General features: G+C 46.0%; 1 protein-coding gene across 5 annotated transcripts in view; it reads left to right on the forward strand.

Moving 5' to 3' along the window:
• The window catches only part of TRIM37 (tripartite motif containing 37), a 198,214-nt gene that overhangs the window by 142,722 nt on the left and 35,241 nt on the right, over positions 1-20,251 (forward strand). For 3 of the 5 annotated variants that reach the window (XM_073574320.1, XM_073574337.1, XM_073574329.1), the window contains exons 20-23: positions 4,399-4,548; positions 18,203-18,337; positions 18,911-19,082; positions 19,984-20,105. In XM_073574320.1, coding sequence (XP_073430421.1) covers positions 4,399-4,548; positions 18,203-18,337; positions 18,911-19,082; positions 19,984-20,105 — 579 coding nt within the window. The remainder of the gene's footprint in view (positions 1-4,398; positions 4,549-18,202; positions 18,338-18,910; positions 19,083-19,983; positions 20,106-20,251) is intronic. The other 2 variants (XM_073574355.1, XM_073574346.1) reach the window with 1 other exon arrangement.

The raw sequence follows: 20,251 nt of genomic DNA on the forward strand, positions 1-20,251 counted from the left end.
TGTACTTGCACGACCTCTTAGTAAAGGGGCCGTCCTTTCAAGCATGCAAGGAGAATGTCCGCATCACGCTGGATACCCTATCTTGCCTAGGATGGTTGGTCAATGGGAAAAAGTCATCTCTTATCCCGGCTCAGAGGATTCCATTCCTAGGGATGATTTTCGACACCTCCCGAGGGTTGGTAATTCTCCCTCAGGACAAGGCTCGGGCGCTCCGGCAGGGAGTTCGGAGTCTTCAGCAACCAGGCCCTCACACGATTCGATTTGGGATGAGGGTTCTAGGGAGGATGGTAGCGGCAATAGAAGCAATTCCGTTTGCTCAATTTCATCTTCGTCCCCTGCAGCACGCTCTCTTGGCAGCGTGGGACAAGAGTCCGTTCTCCCTAGATCACCAGTGCAGGTTGTCCTTTCAGGTCCGACGAGCACTTCAATGGTGGACGCGTGACTCCTCTCTCCTTCAGGGGAAACCCTTTCCTCCAGATCAATGGTTGGTGATCACAACCGACGCAAGTCTTCTCGGTTGGGGAGCAGTATTTCGCCATCACACGGCACAGGGGCAGTGGTCGCCCCAGGAGGCTCGTCTTCCGATCAACTTGTTGGAGATTCGAGCGGTGCGGTTGGCGTTGCAGCATTTTCAGCACTGGCTAGCAGGACGCCCAGTCCGGGTCCAGTCAGACAACGCCACGGCAGTGGCGTATGTGAATCACCAGGGAGGCACGCGCAGCAGGGCAGCCATGCGCGAGATAGAGCATGTACTCCGTTGGGCCGAGAGGCACCACTCAGTAATCTCAGCAGTTCACATACCAGGCGTGGAAAATTGGGCAGCAGATTTCCTGAGTCGGCAGGGTGTCGTGGCCGGGGAATGGTCCCTGCACCCCGAGGTCTTCCAGCAGATTTGCCAACGGTGGGGGACTCCGGACGTGGACCTGATGGCCTCCAGGGACAACGCCAAAGTGGGCATGTTTGTCGCTCGGTCCCAGGACCCACGAGCAATCGCAGTGGATGCGTTAGTCCTTCCATGGAGCCAGTTTCGGCTCCCATAGGTGTTTCCCCCTCTGCCACTTCTCCCGAGGGTCATCAGAAAGATCAAGACAGAGAGGGTCCCGGCGATTCTGCTGGCTCCAGACTGGCCCCGTCGAGCTTGGTACGCGGATCAAGTACAGCTCCTCGCAGACGTGCCATGGCGTCTACCGGTACGGCCAGACTTATTGTCCCAGGGGCCGTTCTACCACCCGAACTTAAGGGCCCTGTGTTTGACGGCATGGCCGTTGAATCTTGGATTCTGACTCAGGCGAGGTTTGGGCGTGAAGTGGTTGCTACAATGGTTAGCGCCCGGAAGCCGGCCTCGGCGAGGGTTTATCATAACACTTGGAAGGTTTTCTTTCTCTGGTGTCGAGATCACGGGGTTGCGCCTTTGTCCTTCTCGGTTCCCAACAACCTGGCATTTCTGCAGTCAGGCTTAGACGCAGGTTTGGCCCCGAGTTCCCTGAGGAGACAAATATCGACCTTGTCGGTTCTTTTCCAGCGAAAGATCGCTACCAATATGCAGGTCAAGACATTCATTCAGGGGGTCTCATTTGGTGCCCCCCTTTAGAGCGCCCATAGACGCCTGGGACCTTAATCTGGTTCTGGGTGTCCTGCAGGGATCTCCGTTTGAGCCGTTGCAGGAAGTCGCATTGTCATACCTTTCCAGGAAGGTCGTGTTTTTTGTAGCCATAACTTCCATTAGGCGGGTCTCGGAATTGGCAGCCCTATCCTGTAGAGCTCCGTTTCTGACTTTTTTTAAGGGTAAGGTAGTCCTTAGACCACCGCCGCCGTTTCTGCCGAAGGTTGTGTCCTCTCCATATTAATGAGGACATTATTTTGCCTTTGTTTTGTCCAGCTCCGGTACACAGAGTGGAGAAGGCGCTCCACACGTTGGACCTAGTAAGGGCCCTCAGGTGGTACGTGTCAAGGACAGCACCATTTCGCCAGACAGACTTGTTGTTTGTGATCCCCGAAGGGCGCAGGAAGGGGCTCGCAGCCTCACGGTCGACCATAGCCAGATGGGTTCGCCTAACTATTCAAGAGGCTTACCGTATCAGAGGCACGCCGATTCCAACTGGAATAGGGGTGCACTCTACTCGGGCAGTGGGCGCCTCTTGGGCGCTTCGGCACCAGGCTTCGGCAGAGCAAGTATGCAAGGCGGCAACCTGGTCAAGCCTGCACACGTTCTCTAAGCATTACAATGTGCATACTCAGGCTTCGTCAGATGCGAGCCTGGGTAGGAAAATTCTCCAGGCAGCAGTAGCACACCTTTAAACAGGTGGGCTTGTGGTTTGGATTGGTGAGTGGCTCCCACCCAGGGACTGCTTTAGGACGTCCCACAGTCTCTGTGTCCCCCAATGAGACGAAGGAGAAACATGGATTTTTGTGAGTACTCACCGTAAAATCCTTTTCTCCGAGACGCTCATTGGGGGACACAGCACCCACCCTAATAGCCAGTTGGCTTTGGTTTATTTTGATTAGTGTAATTCTTTATTGTAGGGTGGTCCTTTTTTCAGACATATGATTTTCTGCGGTAAGGCTAATTCGCTCTCAGCTTCTCCTACTGCTTTTGCACTAAACTGGTTTCCGCCCGCTATTGGGGCGAGGGTGTATGCGGCGGAGGAGGAGCTAACTTGTTTTTTGTATACTTAGTGTCAGCCTCCAGACGGCAGTAGCACACACCCACGGTCTCTGTGTCCCCCAATGAGCGTCTCACAAAAATCCATGTTTCTATCCTATCTTTATTTGGCAACCATGTATAAGCGGGGAAAAGCCCATTATAAGCGGCAGACCAAAGACGCTCTGATTGCCCTGTGCACGTCAAACCAGATTGACGCCACCGACAAAACCAAAGAACATCTGGTCGCGGCTTTGGTGCAATGGGAAGACAGCCAGGATGCAGAGGGCGCTGAAGGCAGCACCAGTGCCGAAGGTGCAGCTGCATGGGCCCAGCTGGCGCAGATCTGCAACCTACAATTCTGCCCTACCGACGATATGGACAGACGCCTGCAGCTGATCCTGCAAGAAAGAGCAGAGCGCCAAGCCGAGCGAGAAGCTCAGAGAGCCCATAAACTGCAGATGGCCCAGCTAGGGGGAGTACCCTCCACAGCACGGAGCAGTGAGCCCAGCAGCGCTCAGCGTCCCAAACCGCGGTCCGAGCACTTTCCCGTGATGGAAAAGGACGGGGACTTGGACTCTGTGGGCATTTGAGAAAGCCTGCAGACAGTACCAGCTGCCTGCGAACCAATGGGCCAGGTACTTGACCCCAGGGCTGAAGGGCAAAGCTCTGGAGGCGTTTGCTTCTCTCTTTCCAGACCAAGATAGACTATGAGGCCATCAAACAGGCACTGATAACCAAGTACCAGTTACGCCTGAGGTTTACCGTAGAAAGTTCCGGAACCTCCAACGTGGCCCACACGACAGCTACGGTGATGTGGCTCATGGACTCGGGATTCACATTGACCACTTGACCCAAGGACTTTCGGTGACCACCTTTGCACAGCTGCGTGACCTGATGATCAAAGACCTGTTCTTACATCTTTGCCCAGCTGAGGTCCGACAGTTTGTGATGTACAGAGAGCACAAAGACGTGGCTAGAGCAGCGCAGATTGCCGACGCCTATGAGGCCAACCATAAATCGGACGGGCGGAAGCCAGTCACCGCCAGCTGGAAAGGGGGTAAGCCTGCAACCAACCCCAGTGCCCCTGCCAGCCGACACACCTGAGGCCCTGTCCCCATTGCAAGCATCAACAGACCTAAAACCGACCATAGCCAGTGTTTTTCCTGCAAACGGACTGGTCATATCAGCGCCAACTGTCCGGAGAAGCAGAAGAACCCCCAAGCCAAGGCCTCCGGGCCTAATGCAGCTGTTCTTTTGGTGGGTGGGGTGGTTGGGAGGGTCGATGACAATGTGCGGCAATTCGCTAGAGACCTCAAGGACACCGGGGCTGAACGAACCCTCATCCGACCCGGACTGGCAGCCCCTGAAGAGATTATTCCGGGGAAAACCCTGACTGTCGCCTGGATTGGGGGTGTCCGCTGTCCCTTACCAATGGCCCTGGTTTTTATTGATTGGGGAGTCGGGAGTGGGGTGAAGGAGGTGGGTTTGACAGAGAACTTGCCCACTGACGTTTTATTGGGGACTGATTTGGGGAGTATGCTTGCATACTACGTCCCTGACACCCCTCCTCAATATGATAAGGGTGATGCTAATGCAGAGGATGATGATGGGAAACTTTGATACCTGACAATGCTTTACCTAGTAATGATGCATCTGATAAACAATTTTTCCCTAGTGATGATGCGGATAATGATGTAAATGTGCAGGCTGTATCTGATAACCATTTTTCTGAAAAGGTTGATGTGTCCCCACAGGTGCAAGAGTGCTCAGCCACGTCACTCTGCGGGGTGAGACGGCTGAGGAACCCCTAGCAGGAGCAAGCGACGGTGCTAAAGGAAATGGGGAGGTGCATGGGAACCGTGAGGAAGCGGATGTCATGCAACTGACTAGTGCCACCTTGGAAGGTAACTGACCCATAAATAGCACTGCTCCTGAAGTGTTGGGGGTGGATGGGAAGGTAGAACCCATAGCAGCACCGGCTGATGGGTCTGTGGAAAACTGCGGGGTGAGAGCCTACATAGCCGCTGTCACCCGCAGTTAGAGTGCCCGGAACGCAGGTAACGCCATGCCTTCCGGACCCTCCTCAGTCACAGGGTTGACTGAAACAGAGATGGACCCCGAGCAGGTCCCAGAGGGTTCCCATGAGGAGGGAACCTTGACATCACTTCTGGCTGCCTCCAGCCAGGAATTCCAGGCTGCTCTGCACTCAGATGCGAGCCTGGAGAAGTTGAGACACCTCACAGAGACTCCCACTTCCGTGACTGATAAGGAGAGAGTGTTCTGGGAACGAGGAAGGTTGTACCGGGAGACAGTGCCCGGAGAATCCCAAAAGGAGTGGTTTAGGGAAAGACAGCTGTTTGTCCCCTATATGTTCAGAACTGAGTTGTTGCGGATTGCCCATGAGATTCCACTTGCTGGACACTTGGGGATCAGCAAAACTAAGGCCCGGCTGTCTCAACACTTCTGTTGGCCCAAGATGGAGACAGACGTGACAAACTACTGCCGTTTCTGTATCACCTGCCAAAGAGTGGGGAAGGCGGGGCCTGCTCTTAAGGCTCCTCTGATCCCTTTGCCAGTGATAGAGGAGCCTTTCCAGAGGATCGTGGTGGACATTGTGGACCCGCTGGCCGTCCTCAGCCGCTTTGGAAAGCAATACGTCCTCACCGTGGTAGACTACGCTACCCAGAGGAAGTGGCTCTGTCCTCAACCACGGCGGATAAGGTGGCGCATGCACTGTTGGCCGTTTTTTTTTTTTTCACGGGTAGGATTTCCCAGGGAGATGCTTACCGATCAAGGGACCCAATTCATGTCTCGCCTAATGGAGGCTCTCTGTAAGAAAATGCAGGTGAAGCGTCTGGTATCGAGTGCATATCACCCGCAGACCAATGGCTTGTGTGAGCGCTTCAACGGTACCCTCAAACAGATGCTGCGCATGCTGGTTGAGACCCAAGGGCGTGACTGGGAGCGGTACCTCCCACACCTGCTATTCGCTTACCGAGAAGTTCCGCATGCCTCGATGGGGTTCTCCCCCCTTGAGCTCCTGTATGGTAGGCGAGTCCGGGGACCCCTTGGGCTGGTAAGGGAATCCTGGGAAAATTAGCCTAACCCTTCTGAAGTGTCCATCGTGGATTATGTCATGCGCTTCCTTGACAAAATGAAGACCTTCACGCAGTTGGTACATGACAACATGACGCAGGCTCAGGCTGACCAGAAGCACTGGTACGACCAAAACGCCCGGGAGCGGACATACCAGATGGGTCAAAAGGTGTGTATGCTGGTCCCCGTACCAAAGGATAGGCTTCAGGCAGCCTGGGAAGGCCTGTACGTCGTCCACCAACAGCTCAGCCCAGTCACCTACATGGTCACGCTTGACCACGTGCAGGGTAGGTGTAAGGCCTTTCACGTCAACATGATGAAGGCTCATGAAGAACATAAAGCCTGCCTCCTACCGGTCTGCAACCTGCCCGAGGACGGGGAGGAAGACCCCTTGCTGGCCCAAGCCAAGGCCGGTGGGTCTATCGAGGACGTGGAGGTAAGCGCTTTGCTATCCGAATCCCACCGGTCGCATCTGCGGACCACGCTGGAACCCTTCTGGGCCGTGTTCTCCAACCGACCTGGAAGGACTGAGTTAGCAGTCCACAAGGTGGACACCAGGAATCATGCCCCACTATGGCGATCACCCTATCGGATCTTTGACAAGGTGCAGCATATTATGCCCCAGGAGTTCAATGAGATCAGCTGGGGGTGATTCAACTGTCCAAAAGCCGCCCATCGAGGAGCTGCTTGAGCGGTTAGCTGGTGCCAAATATCTGTCCTTAATGGATCTGAGCCGGGGATACTGACAGATTCCCCTGTGCCCCGAGGCGCAGGAGAAATCCTCATTTACCACCCCCTTCGGACTGTACGAGTCCACAGTCATGCCCTTCGGCATGAAAAATGCCCCTGCCACTTTCCAGCGGGATGGTCAACCGCCTGCTTCAGGGACTGAAGTACACGGTGGAGTACCTGGATGACCTTGCCGTCTTCAGTTCCACATGGGAGGAACACCTTCAGCATCTCCAGGAGGTGCTCCAGTGTGTTCACCAAGCAGGCCTGACCATCAAGCCGGGAAAGTGCCAAATGGGCATGAGCGATGACCACTCACTGGGGCACCGGGTAGGTGGTAACTTCCTAAGGCCAGAGCCTGAGAAAGTGGATGCGATCTTGTCCTGGCCTACCCCCAGGACCAAGAAACAGATGATGTCCTTCTTGGGCTCTGCAGGGTACTATAGGCGGTTCATACAGAATTATAGCAATCTTGCAAAGCCCTTGACGGACCTCACCAAGAGGAAGCTACCCCAAACAGTTGACTGGACAGATGGCTGTGAGGCAGCCTTTTAGGCTTTGGAAACAGCCCTGTGCAACTCTCCTGTGTTAAAAACAGTCGACAGCAGTCGGCCGTTGCTGGTGCAGACCGACGCCAGCGAGTTTGGCCTCGGTGCTGTGTTCAGCCAGGTCGACTCGGGGAACCAAGAGCAGCCAGTGTTGTACCTGAGCCGGAAGCTTCTGCCGAGGAAAGTGTACCACCATCATACAAAAACCATGGAGATATGGTCCGAAATATATAAAAAAATAAATTTTATTAATATAATATGAATAAAGTCACATATAGTTCAGACAAAAGACAGAGCATTTATACAAAGCTCATGTATGGTGGCCACAGCAACACAATATTTAGCAGAATGAGAATGGACAGCAATGCCCTGAATGAGATAATCAATAACACTCGATCACAAATAATCCTGGAAAGTGCATAATAGATAACATAATAGGCAAACCCGACTCAATTATTCAGGGGACCACAGTGACATACAGGAAATATGTATCAGAACCACGTCATGGGTGAAGTCACTGTAGCAAGGATGCATGTCTTACCCATATGTGTCTGCAGGTGAGCGTAGGCCAAGAAAAAGCAGCCCCGACGCACGGTTCGCGTCGGCTTCCACGGGGGGCTGCTTTCTGGTTTGCCTATTATGGTTATCTATTATGCACTTTCCAGGATTATTTGTGATAGTGTTATTGATTATATCATTCAGGGCATTGCTGTCTATTCTCATTCTGTTACATATTGTGTTGCTGTGGCCACCATACATGAGCTTAGTATAAATGCTTTGTCTTTTGTCTGAACTATATTTGGCTTTATTCATATTATATTAATAAAATTTATTTTTTATATATATTTCGGACCATATCTCCATGGTTTTTGTAGGATATATGTCATATTGGAGTGTCAGTAGTTATGTCATGTCCAGTGGAGTGGTTTATTGACCTGTATAGTTAATGGATATGTATCAGTGGATTTTGTTTTGTTGCCGAGGAAAGTGGCCTTTTCCATCATCGAGAAGGAGTTTCTGGCCATGGTCTGGACACTGCAGCGTTTGCAGCCCTACCTGTACGGACGCACCTTCACTGTGGTGACGGTCCACAACCCCCTGAGCTGGCTGCACACCGTGTCCAGAACCAGTGGAAGGTTGTTACGCTGCAGCCTTGCCCTTCAGCAGTACGACTTTACTGTGACACACAAAAAGGGCAGCGAGCATGGCAACGCAGGGGCGAGCCTGCCGAGGTGTGCATGGAGGAGTACCAAGAGGTCATTCCATTCATTGTCTCACACACTGAGCTCTGCTACATCCATTAGGTCTGTGCAAGACACGCTGGGAGCTTTTCGACCCCCCCCCCCAGCTCCTTCTCACTACCCACTCTCTGTAACTTGAGACTCCAGTGTGTGATCTCACCCCTCCCTCAGGAATGTGGTAATTAGCAGAAACCAGTGCTTTGTCTGAAACGTGCTCTAGCGTTGATTTAAGATCCAAACATTAGGACATATGTTGACCCCAGTTGGTGTTATAGGTATGAAAGTTACATATTTGGAATGTGCTTCGATAGAGCTACCTGCCCTGTAGTTTTCTGGACTAGCTTCAGCAGAATCCAAGAAATGGATTCCCACTTCAGCGGATTATCCCAGTACCTCGGGTTTGGTCTTAAATGAAAGCCAACATCATGCTGAGTAAGATGATACTTTGTTCGTCGCTATACGAGGTTCCCTCCCCTGTAATCGGTGTGTACATACTTCAATTGTCTCATTTTGTAATATCTTTTAGACCTTTTGTAAACACTGCCTATCTTTTTGGAGTAAAATATATAAAATTACTAGTTTCGTTTCTCCTTGCTCTATAACGTACTGTCCCATCCTCCGAAGTGAATTACGCTACTAATTTGGGTCAGCTTTGGACCCGTTATTAAGAAATCGGAGCTGGTGGCAGCGAAGTGTGTTCTGGGCTTGTTGGGCAAAGCTGGCAGTGACGGAACGGGTTTGATAAGCGTATTGCCTGGCTGCGGCTAGTAGTAGTTATATTTCCCTCACTGCAGCGTGCCTAACAGCAGGACACATCCAGGCGGCCTGTCCAGCGACTACTTATCCTAGGTGCAGTTCCCTGACTGTAGGTAAGGGGGCGGCAGAGAGCTGCGAGTTCCAAACCGGAACTGGAAAGCGTGATATACATAAGTCCCTGAAGTTGGTGGCAGAGACGTTATAACTAAAAATTAAGCCCCCCCTGCGATAAATGTATACACCATATTCTAAATTATTATGCAAATTTATATTTTTCTCTGATTTTCCTAAGTGATAGGTGCAAATGACAATCAGTCTAAAAGTCATCACCCATTAGAGTATGCATCCAATTTTATTGAAGAAACCTCCCAATGATAACAGTGTAATCTCCAAAATGAATAAAAACTCAAAATACACTGTTCCAAATTATTAGGCACAGTAGAATTTCTAAACATTTGATATGTTTTAATGAACTGAAAATGCTCATTTGTGGAATTTGCAGCATTAGGAGGTAACATTCACTGAACAAAAAAGCTGTTTAACTCCAAAACATCCTAACAGGCCAAGTTACATGTTAACATAGGAACCCTTCTTTGATATCACCTTCACAATTCTTGCATCCATTGAACTTGAGTTTTTGGAGCGTTTCTGCTTGTATTTCTTTGCATGAAGTCAGAATAGTCTCCTAGAGCTGCTGTTTTGATGTGAACTTACTCCCACCCTCATAGATCTTTTGCTTTGATACTCCAAAGGTTCTCTATAGGGTTGAGGTCAGGGGAAGATGGTGGCCACATCATGAGTTTCTCCTTTTGTGCCCATAGCAGCCAATGACTCAGAGGTGGTATTTGCCGCATGAGATGGTGCATTGTCATGCATGAAGATGATTTTGCTCCTGAAGGCACATTTCTGCTTTTTATACTATGGAAGAAAGTTATCAGTCAGAAACTCTATATACTTTGCAGAGGTCATTTTCACACCTTCAGGAACCTTAAAGGGTCCTACCAGCTGTTTCCCCATGATTCCGGCCCAAAACATTACTCCTCCACCTCCATGCCGACGTCGCAGCCTTGTTGGGAAATGGTGGCCATCCACCAACCTTCCACTACTCCATCCATCTGGACCATCCAGGGTTGCTCGACACTCATCAGTAAACAAGACTGTTTGAAAATTAGTCTTCAGGTAAGTCTGGGCCCACTGCAACCGTTTCTGCTTGTGAGCACTGTTTAGGGGTGGCCAAATAGTAGGTTTATGCACCACAACAAACCTTTGAAGGAACTTACACCTTGAGGTTCGAGGGACTCCAGAGGCACCAGCAGCTTCAAATATCTGTTTGCTGGTTTGTAATGGCTTTTTAGCAGCTGCTCTCTTAATCCGATGAACTTGCCTGGCAGAAACCTTCCTCATTCTGCCTTTATCAGCACGAACATGCCTGTGCTCAGAATCAGCCACAAATCTCTTAACAGTATGATGATCACGCTTAAGTTTTCGGGAAATATCTAATGTTTCCATCCCTTGACCAAGGCATTGCACTATTTGATGCTTTTCAGCAGCAGAGTGATAATTTTTCTTTCCCATATTACTTGAAAACTCTGGCCTGCTTAATAGTGTGGAACATCCAGTTTTCTTTTTATTGGGCTCACATGGCAAACTAATTATCACAGGTATCTGAGATTTCAGTGATACAAAGAACCCTGAGGCACAATACCATCAATAAGTTTCATTGAAAAAAAACAAAAACCCTATGACACTTAAAACCAGTTTGCATAATAATTTGGAACATGGTGTAGAGTATATATACTGGTTTTCATCATAAGCCCCCTTATGGATATTAGACCCATGAGGCAGTAGCTCCTTTGTGGACACCAACTGACCGTGTGACAAAAAGTTATACCGTTTACAAAAGGGGGAAATTGATATAGAATGGTTAATGTTCTTTCTTCTTTTGCTAGAATTTGTTCTTATATTGCTGTAGCCTTATAGTCTCCAATTTAAGGATATCTTACGTCTCATATGAAATGTTTTCAAGTCAGCAAGAACATGTTCTGGATACATGGTCAATAAAGGTCATCATCATGACCTGGGTAACAGTGGTGGGCTACATGAGTTACATTGCTGTAAATGGTTTAAAATACTGCTTCGTGTTTGAATAAACCAGAAAACTGACTTGCTCACAACCAGTGTGCATTCTTTTCTTCGAGCTCATTATCTGAAGGCAAAATCTCTTAATTCGGCCTCACTGGTGATCCGACATATCTGACTTTGGGTCAGAACGAAAATAGCTACAACAATACTGACCCCAAACTTTACAGTTTTGGGTTTGCCCATTTCTAATTAAGAGGATAAAAGCTTCCACTGTGTGTACAATTCTGTAATATTTGACTAATTTTGAATGTCCTCTAAACATGGCCACTTTAGATGTGAAGATTTCTAACTGAGATTTTTGAAGTGCTAAAATTTTTTGATTGTGTTAACACATAGCTATTTGCTGATTTTCCAATTACTCAGTTTTTTGCAAAGTGTGGTACTAAGCAAAACCATCCTGATCCAATTTGACTTTTCTCCACATTTGTTCAATGTGATTACTACTTCAACCACTTTGTAATATCAAATATGTGAACAAGAGGTCCTTTCAGTGATATAGATATATTAAAGTGCGTTATACCACCATAAAGCTTTGTACGTTACATACAGTAAGATATCCTGAAATTGGGTGGTATTGCTTTTTAACACATTCTGCACTTTTGAAAAAAAAAAAAGAATTTGCTGAAGCCCCCTTATCTTCACATATTTAATGTCAACCCAGATATATGACCACTTAAAACACTTTGTTTTAGTTGCATGATTTTTTCAGTACAAATAAAAGCGGGCAGACAAGCGTAAATGTGTGATAAGAGTAACTATTCATTATATTTGTTTTCATGTTTTGGTTTAGACAGGTAAGTATATGGGGTGTGTCTGTATAAGTATGTATGTGTGTCTATATAAGTATGTATGTAGGGGCAGATACGGACAACTTGGGGCTTGTGTGCAAGGAATATATAATATAATTTATTTATTATTATTAGTTTGTATTTATATATCGGTCTTCTCTCTCATTATGTATATTGTCGTCTCTCATTACATAGTGCCTTATCTTGTTATATATAGCGCCATCCTTTACATAGCGTATTCCTGATAGTTTTGTTATTCACAAAACCCTGTCTTTACTACATAGTGTACTCTCTTATTAGATATAAATTGAATGACTGTTGAAGGAATAGGCTAAATCTTCTTTTCAAATGGAGGAGGCTGATGAACTGGTCTTCTGGTCAGATGTTGCTCAATCAGAAGTCATTTTATATCTTGCAAGGGAGGACTCTATGTAATCAAGAGAGGACACAGTGAATAACAAAAATAATGAGAATACACAATGTTAGGGACAGTGATGTACCTAACAGGTGATATTATGTACTTGATTTAGACCAGAGAGGATGCTACATAGTAAGTGAACGGTAAACTGAAACTATTTAATTAAGGATGGCGCTATATATAACAAGAATGTACACTATATACTAAGTGACTGCATTGTAAATAATAAGAAAGTACACTATATAAAAGACATGATACGAGGCTCACAGATCTCGTGATTTTTATGGATATGTGAATGCATCTATGAAACGCTGGGTCCGTGTACTCTTCGATTTAAATAAATAGAAATCTGGCGGCACAAGGACATATCACACATGTGACAATAATAGCAAAATTGCTCCAAATCATACAGTATAGATACAGAATAAATTTTTTTTTTTTGCTCTTTATCTGGTCAGACCTTTATGCTGACCGCTTCTTGCCACAATTCATCTTGTCACACTGTTCACCGCAGCCCTGAAAATACTAAGATCACATTTATTGTAATTATACATTTGTCTCCTGAATAATAAAATCTCCCACACTGAGTCCCTGAATACAAAAATGTAACCCACCATTAATATATTACCGTATTTTTCACTTTGTAAGACACCCTTCCCCCCCCCCCAAACTGGGGGGGAAAATGGAGGTGCGTCTTACAAAAGCGTACATGCCTTACCAGGTGTAGGCCGCAGGATTGTCCGGGTGTCTCCGGGTGCCTGGCAGTGCTGTGGGTGTCTCCGGTGGTGTCTCCAGTGCCCAGCTGTGTCTCCGGTACTGCCTGGGGCTCTGCCGACATTTTGCAACAGGCCAGATCCCCGGGGCACTTTCTCGGATGCCTCTGTGTGATGGAATCCGGCAATATGGCCACTGCCGGGGGTGGCGCATGCTCTGATGGTGATCTCGGGACTAAGATCTCGAAAGATGAGATCTCAGCGCTGAAGTCTCATCTCTTGAGATCTTAGTCCCGAGATTACCATGTGCTCATGTACCACCCCCGGCGGCAGCCATATTGCCGGAGTCCATCACACAGAGAGGAACCGTGAAAGTGCCCGGGGCTCTGGCCTGTCGCAAAATGTCAGCAGAGCCCCGGCCAGTGCCAGAGACACCCCCAGCACCAGTACGCTGCACATCGGAGCACCCCCTCATCCCTGCCTGCGGCCTGCAGCATCACCACACCCTTGCCTCCTCCAGCAGCGACCCTGGGACCCCGCTTCACCGCAGTAACCAATAAGATGCATGGATTATAAGAAGCAACATCATTTTATTAAAAAATAATTTTTGTTATTTTTGTCCTCAAAATTTGTGGCGCATCTTATAATCCGGAGTGTCTTATAAAGCAAAAAATACGGTATATATTATTAGCCACGCATCATTCAACAAATAAATTGGTAAGCCATGACTGTGACCCCTGCTATTTACTATAATTGCAAACACCCAATAAATAAAGTCTGTCTCTCCCCCAAATCATTTTACGGCTATGTGCACACATTACGTTTTTGTTGTGTGGTTTTTCCGCAAGGAATTATTGCGCACAATCTACAGTGTTTTAGAGCAAGTGCAAAGAGATTTCTGAAATCTCATGCCACACATTTGATGATTTTTTTTCTTCCTTGCAGATTTTCAACAGATTAAAATCTGAATCCTGTCCATTCTTGCATCGTTTTCACCTATACTGATGAGGGGAAAAATACGCATCAAAAACATGTCAAAAACACATTTTGTGCAGCAGTTTCCCTGCCAACGCATCAGAATATGCAGCAGAATTTTCTGCTGCAAATCTTGAATGTGTGCACATAGTCTTAGTACATGTCCTGTGTCCCCTACCCTATTCATCTCAAGTCCTTGATAGCATCAGGGGGTGGGAGAAGATGTTATCAGGGTCTTGGCATCCTCCCCCCCCCCCCCAACCAATTCATTCTAATAAGTACTTACCAAAATGTGGCTCTGGGCCTCCACCTTCAAGTCAGTCAATATGTCCACCCTTGTATGTACAGCATGTATGTATGTGTGTGCATATAATATATACATACAGTACATTCATATTCACACACAAATATATATATATTTATATTTACATACGTACGTATGACTATTTTCAGTGGGTACGGAAAGTATTCAGACCCCTTTAAATTTTTCTCTTTGTTTCAGTGCATCCATTTGGTAAATTTAACAACAGTTCATTTTTTTTTCTCATTAGTGTACACTCTGCACCCTATCCTCTTGACTGAAATAAACCAGAAATTTAGACATTTTTGCAAATTTATTATAAAAGAAAAACTGAAATATCACATCATCATAAGTATTCAGACCCTTTGCTCAGACACTCATATTTGTCACATGCTGTCAATTTCCTTGTGATCCTCCTTGAGGTGGTTCTACTCCTTCATTGGAGTCCAGATGTGTTTACACTGATAGGACTTGATTTGTAAAGGCACACACCTGTCTATATAAGACCTCACAGCTCACAGTGCATGTCAGACAAAATGAGAATCATGAGGTCAAAGAAACTGGCCAAGAAGCTCAGAGACAGAATTGTGGCAAGGCACAGATCTGGCGAAGGTTACAAAAGAATTTCAGCAGTACTCAAGGTTCCTAAGAGCACAATGGCCTCCATAATCTTTAAATGGAATAAGTTTGGAACCACCAGAAGTCTTCCTAAACTTGGCCGTCCAGCCAAACTGAGCAATCGTGGGAGAAGAGCCTTGGTGAGAGAGGTAAAGAAGAACCCCAAGATCACTGTGGCTTAGCTCCACAGATGCAGTAGGGAGATGGGAGAAAGTTACACAAAGTCAACTATCACTGCAGCCCTCCACCAGTCTTTATGGCAGAGTGGCCCGACGGAAGCCTCTCCTCAGCGCAAGACATGAAAGCCCGCATATAGTTAGACATATGAAAGCCCGCACAGAGTTTGCTGAAAAACACGTGAAGGCCTCCCAAACTATGAGAAATAAGATTCTCTGGTCTGATGAGACGAAGATAGAATTATCACCAAAAAGTTCTAAGCGGTATGTGTTGAAAAACACAGTCACTGCTCATCACCTGCCCAATACAATCCCAACAGTGAAACATGGTGGTGGCAGCATTATGCTATGGGGGTGTTTTTCAGCTGCAGGGACAGGATGACTGGTTGCAATTGAAAGAAACATGAATACGGCCAAGTACTGAGATATCCTGGATGAAAACCTCTTCCAGGGTGCTCTGGACCTCAGAATTGTCTGAAGGTTCACCTTACAACAAGACAATGACCCTAAGCACACAGCTAAAATAACAAAGGAATGGCTTCAGAACCTCTGTGACCATTCTTGACTGGCCCAGCCAGAGCCCTGACCTAAACCTAATTGAGCCTCTCTGGAGAGACCTGAAAATGGCTTTTCACCATCCAATCTGACAGAACTGGAGAGGATCTGCAAGGAAGAATGGCAGAGGATCCCCACATCCAGGTGTGAAAAACTTTTTGCATCATTCCCAAGAAGACTCATGGCTGTACTAGCTTAAAAGGGTGCTTCCACTCAATACTGACCAAAGGGTCTGAATACTTATGACCATGGGATATTTCTGTTTTTCTTTATTAAAAAATTTGCAATAATGTCTACATTTCTGGGTTTTTTCAGTCAATATGGGGTGCAGAGTGTAATTACTGAGGGAAAAGATTAACTTTTTTTGCATTTACCAAATGGCTGCAATGACACACAGAGAGTGAAAAATTAAAAGGGGTCTGAATACTTTTCGGACCCACTGTATCTATTTGTTGTAAAGTACAAATGACAAAGGTATAACTTTTTTTTCTCAAATTGTCTTAAATTGATAGTCCTTTTAAAGTCACATTTAAATACTAGCCGACTCTTTACTTTTGCTGCAATTTCCTCATCCAAATGACTAATGATTACTCTGATAAGTAACTTTAAGTGGTCATAGACTGTAGAAAAAAAAATTAAAAGCAAAGGTTACTTTTGACCACCGGTAATTTTGCAGTATTTAAGAATTGCACTTTGCAGAATATTATCCTAGTTGCCAGAAACAAAAGAAAAAAAATTAACATTACTACTTTTAAGTGTCATGATTTCAGTGCGGATTTGACTCGCACACGTGGGGTTAATGTCTGGAACCAGTGCTGATGACTGGCATTTCTGGGGTTAAAGGTTGTGATCCCAGTGCAGGCTTACCTGCACACCTGGGGCTTTTGATTGTGGCCTCTCCCTGGTTCTGGGATAGCTTCTTATAGCCTCAGGACGCTCCCACCCCTGTCAGTTATACTTTCGCCCTTGGCATAGTGTGGTGACCCCTGAGTGTGTTTGTGCTGTGTTCTTGTTTATCTGATTCTCTGTGTATGACTCGGTCTGTTCTCTGGATACTGCTTGTTGGATTCTGCTTGGTACCTTCTATGTCTGTTTGGTTTTGATCTCTGCTTGGCCCCGACTCTCCGTTCTGTCTCATCCCTGGTACTTTACTGTTATCTCAGTATATGACCCGGTTTGTCTGACTTTGAGAATTCCTGTATTAGTGTTCTGCCTATCTCTGATAGCAGGATGCTAAGCCCTGCCCCCTTGTGGTCACATGACCGTAGGTCCTTCACTGCTCACTGACTTTAGCTTCTCCAGGTCCTGTTTCCTTGAACTATCCGGCCGTGTCTGACCCCGGGCCCCTCTGCAGTGTGGGTGAGTCCTTGCTCAGCGGTGGCTGTACGCGGACCTTAACAGGACCGTGACATTAAGTGTATAAAATATACTCTTATCCTAAGTCATATTACAAGACTCGTTAAAGGGTTGATTGTGACTTGTAGGATCGCTACTACCAACAGGTGGCGCTATAGAGTTCAACTCCTCTTTTTCTCTGAAGAGGCAATTTGCATGAAATATACTTGAAATATGTCAGATACAGTTGAAAGTATATTTTATTCCTTCAAATGTGTGCTGGCGTTTCACATGGAACCACTAAGAAATGAATGTAATATTGTGATGGCCTTTTAACGAATTTTCCAGCCTTTTGAACAATTACTGTATAGGCATCCTTAAGCTGAAAAAAGAATGTTCCTCCATTTGGTGTTTTCGTTGCTTCAACAATGACCTGAGGTATGACTGAAGCAGCTGACCGTGATGTACTGTCCATGTTGACTTCAGCAATCAGCTGCCTCAGTCGTTCATCATTTCATCACTGTAGTTAATGAAGAATCATAGAGGACCATTGAACACTTGGAATAGGATTGGTAGGAAATTTATGGAGGTGTATTGTTTTTTTGTTTTGTTTTTTTAAAATCTATATGCTCCTCATACAGTTGTTTTCCAAAAGTTCAGGACACCTTTTCTAGGGTGCTGACCTATCATTGAGTGGTGGTGATCCATCCACCGGAACCCCTACTAATCAAAATCTAAGAAATAAACATGTACCCTAAACATAGGTTTTGTCTGTTTAATGGCCAGTGTGAACATGCTCATATTTTGCATGCATACAAATGTATACTCCAGTGCATTTTTTTTTTTGTTAACCCCCACTAATCAGTTGATAGAAGGGACTGCGGTATTACATCCTGGTTCCATTCACTTGAGTGACAGCTCCGTACCAGGCACAGCCACAACATAATGTATAGCGCTGTGCCTGATGTCCCATGAAGAAACCACATCACTCGCCCGAGCTCCGTGACCCTTCCTTGTTGATGATCTGACATTGGACCGATCCTGAGGCCTTAGGAGACATTCACATGGAAAAGGGGTTTTCTAATTGTTTTATGCAAATGCTTGCTCTGTGCAGGGTGTCGCTGTATACATCTTGTTAAATACAATGTCACTATTTTATGTTTCCAGCAACCAGCAAAAAATGCAATTCCCCCAAGCATTCACGAACCAGTGAAAGATCCGGATGTCTTTCCTTACGGCGAGCGGTTGACAATGGGGACACCAACCATCGTGCAAAGGGCGACTCTCAGGCTTCCTCTGAAGGTATTGGCTTGCTATTATTAAAAAATATTGTCAGCGTCGCTATTGCTGTTTTTGTTCTATTCTCATAATGTTAATTTAAGTGAAGCATTTAGCTGTTAACATATCGTTTTTTTCTCTGAGCAATGCAGGTTTAGTATAAACTGCACATTACTACCCAATTAATGTATATAGTCACAGATGGAGGAGAATTCCGCATAATGGAATTTTTTCTTTCATGCTCCCCTGTAGCTGTGTTTGATTAAAATAGGGGATTCGGTCAGAGTTGTTAGCTTTTTTTCTTCTGCAAACTGATTGCAGTGAGTAGGTTCCATATAATAAATAGATTTCAGCTTCCTATATAACTTAGGGGGTGGTCCAGCTAAGTATGGAGAATGAATAGCAATGTTCTATAGGTGGTAATATACAAATGAGCTTTCTGCATAGATGGGGCTAATATCTCTGGTCCGGAAGGGTCACACATGGACTTGAAGGAGGCTGGCTCCAATAGGTGGCAATTAGGAGAGTTTCTTTCCTCTGGAGAGAGCTAATTTGCATAGCTTCCAATGTTTTAATACAAAGTTGTCATCTCTTCAGCCTGTAACAACAGCAACAAGAACAGCAGCAGACATGGATCACCACGATCTCTAGGTAACGGAAGTCCTGAGACGCCATCCAGCTCTAAAGCAGAAGACAGACAGCCGGACCTCCTCATTGCTGAAATCCAAGCAATGTGCATAGAAAAATCTCGGAAAATAGTTACCTTGGGGTATGTACGGATTTTCTATTTAGTTGTTTCATTTAGAAATTTTTATCTTATTGCAGTTCTGGTTTTGGAAATCTTGTAAATTAACAACAAAAATAGGAGTGGTTCCAATATAGAATGCTAGGTAGGCATTACTTACTGTGAGCTCTGCCCATCCACAAGAGACAGATCGTACGGTTACCAGTCAGTAATGGACAACTGTAGTAATGGTCAAACATCAGACTGCGCCATAGAAGCTAAACACATCAGTTACAGCCCAGATTTGTTACATATGTTGTCTCCGTGCAAGATATTATATACGACTAAGGTAGAATCTCTACTTGGTGCTGGTTCCTGCCGTCACCTCCTACTCTCAAGTAGGGCCATCATGCCAGTGTCGTTATGGAAAAGAGATGGTCATGAGCCTATTGCATTTTTTTTTGCCTCTAAAAGTTTTGATTTATAGAGACACACAGCCTGTACCGGTTCAGATTAGTGCCAGTTTGTGGTAGACGACCACCACCACCCTGTAAGTGTCTGAGTTATGCATTTAGCACCTACGGTAGTCTTTAGTTACCAAGTCGTTTTTGTCACACAATGAACACTGTAAAAATGAAATACTCACATGCAATGGCGAAAATGCATTTTTTTTTTTCCAGCACTGTGACTTTTCCTCCAGCTTTTCAGTTTATTATATTCTAAACTGAATGATGTCATTAAAAAATATAATTCTCTTCCAACAAATCCCGGCCCTCGTATGACTATGTGGACAGGAAATCCAGCCACCCGCGCTATATGGAAATGGCATATTTACTTATTTCTGTGGGGCAGTGATGCACATACTTAGTGAGAAATGGCCTTCTCATAATGTGCATCAGATTTATATTATTTAGATTACTTATTAAATCTGATTCTTCTTCCAAAGGTCAAATTCTAAAGGATGGAGCGGAAAGGATATTGTACAGCCTGGAAGCTTAGACAGTGATCAAGATGCAGGCGAAATTAACCCCCTGTTATCGGATGGCGCTTCACCTTATCCAGATGAAGGTAAAATATGATTGTCTCCATTTTCTTCCTTCTCACTTTCTCCGGAATACTCACTGCGCTCCACGCCTGGGACTATGGGTGTGGATAGCATTTAATATTCATTGTTTCATAGCGGGAACACTGTTGGCCACAACCGCCAGCTTCCT

Source organism: Dendrobates tinctorius, unplaced genomic scaffold, assembly GCF_039654945.1.
Source record: "Dendrobates tinctorius isolate UK_male_01 unplaced genomic scaffold, ASM3965494v1 ptg000007l, whole genome shotgun sequence".
NCBI classification, from domain to species: Eukaryota; Metazoa; Chordata; class Amphibia; order Anura; family Dendrobatidae; genus Dendrobates; species Dendrobates tinctorius.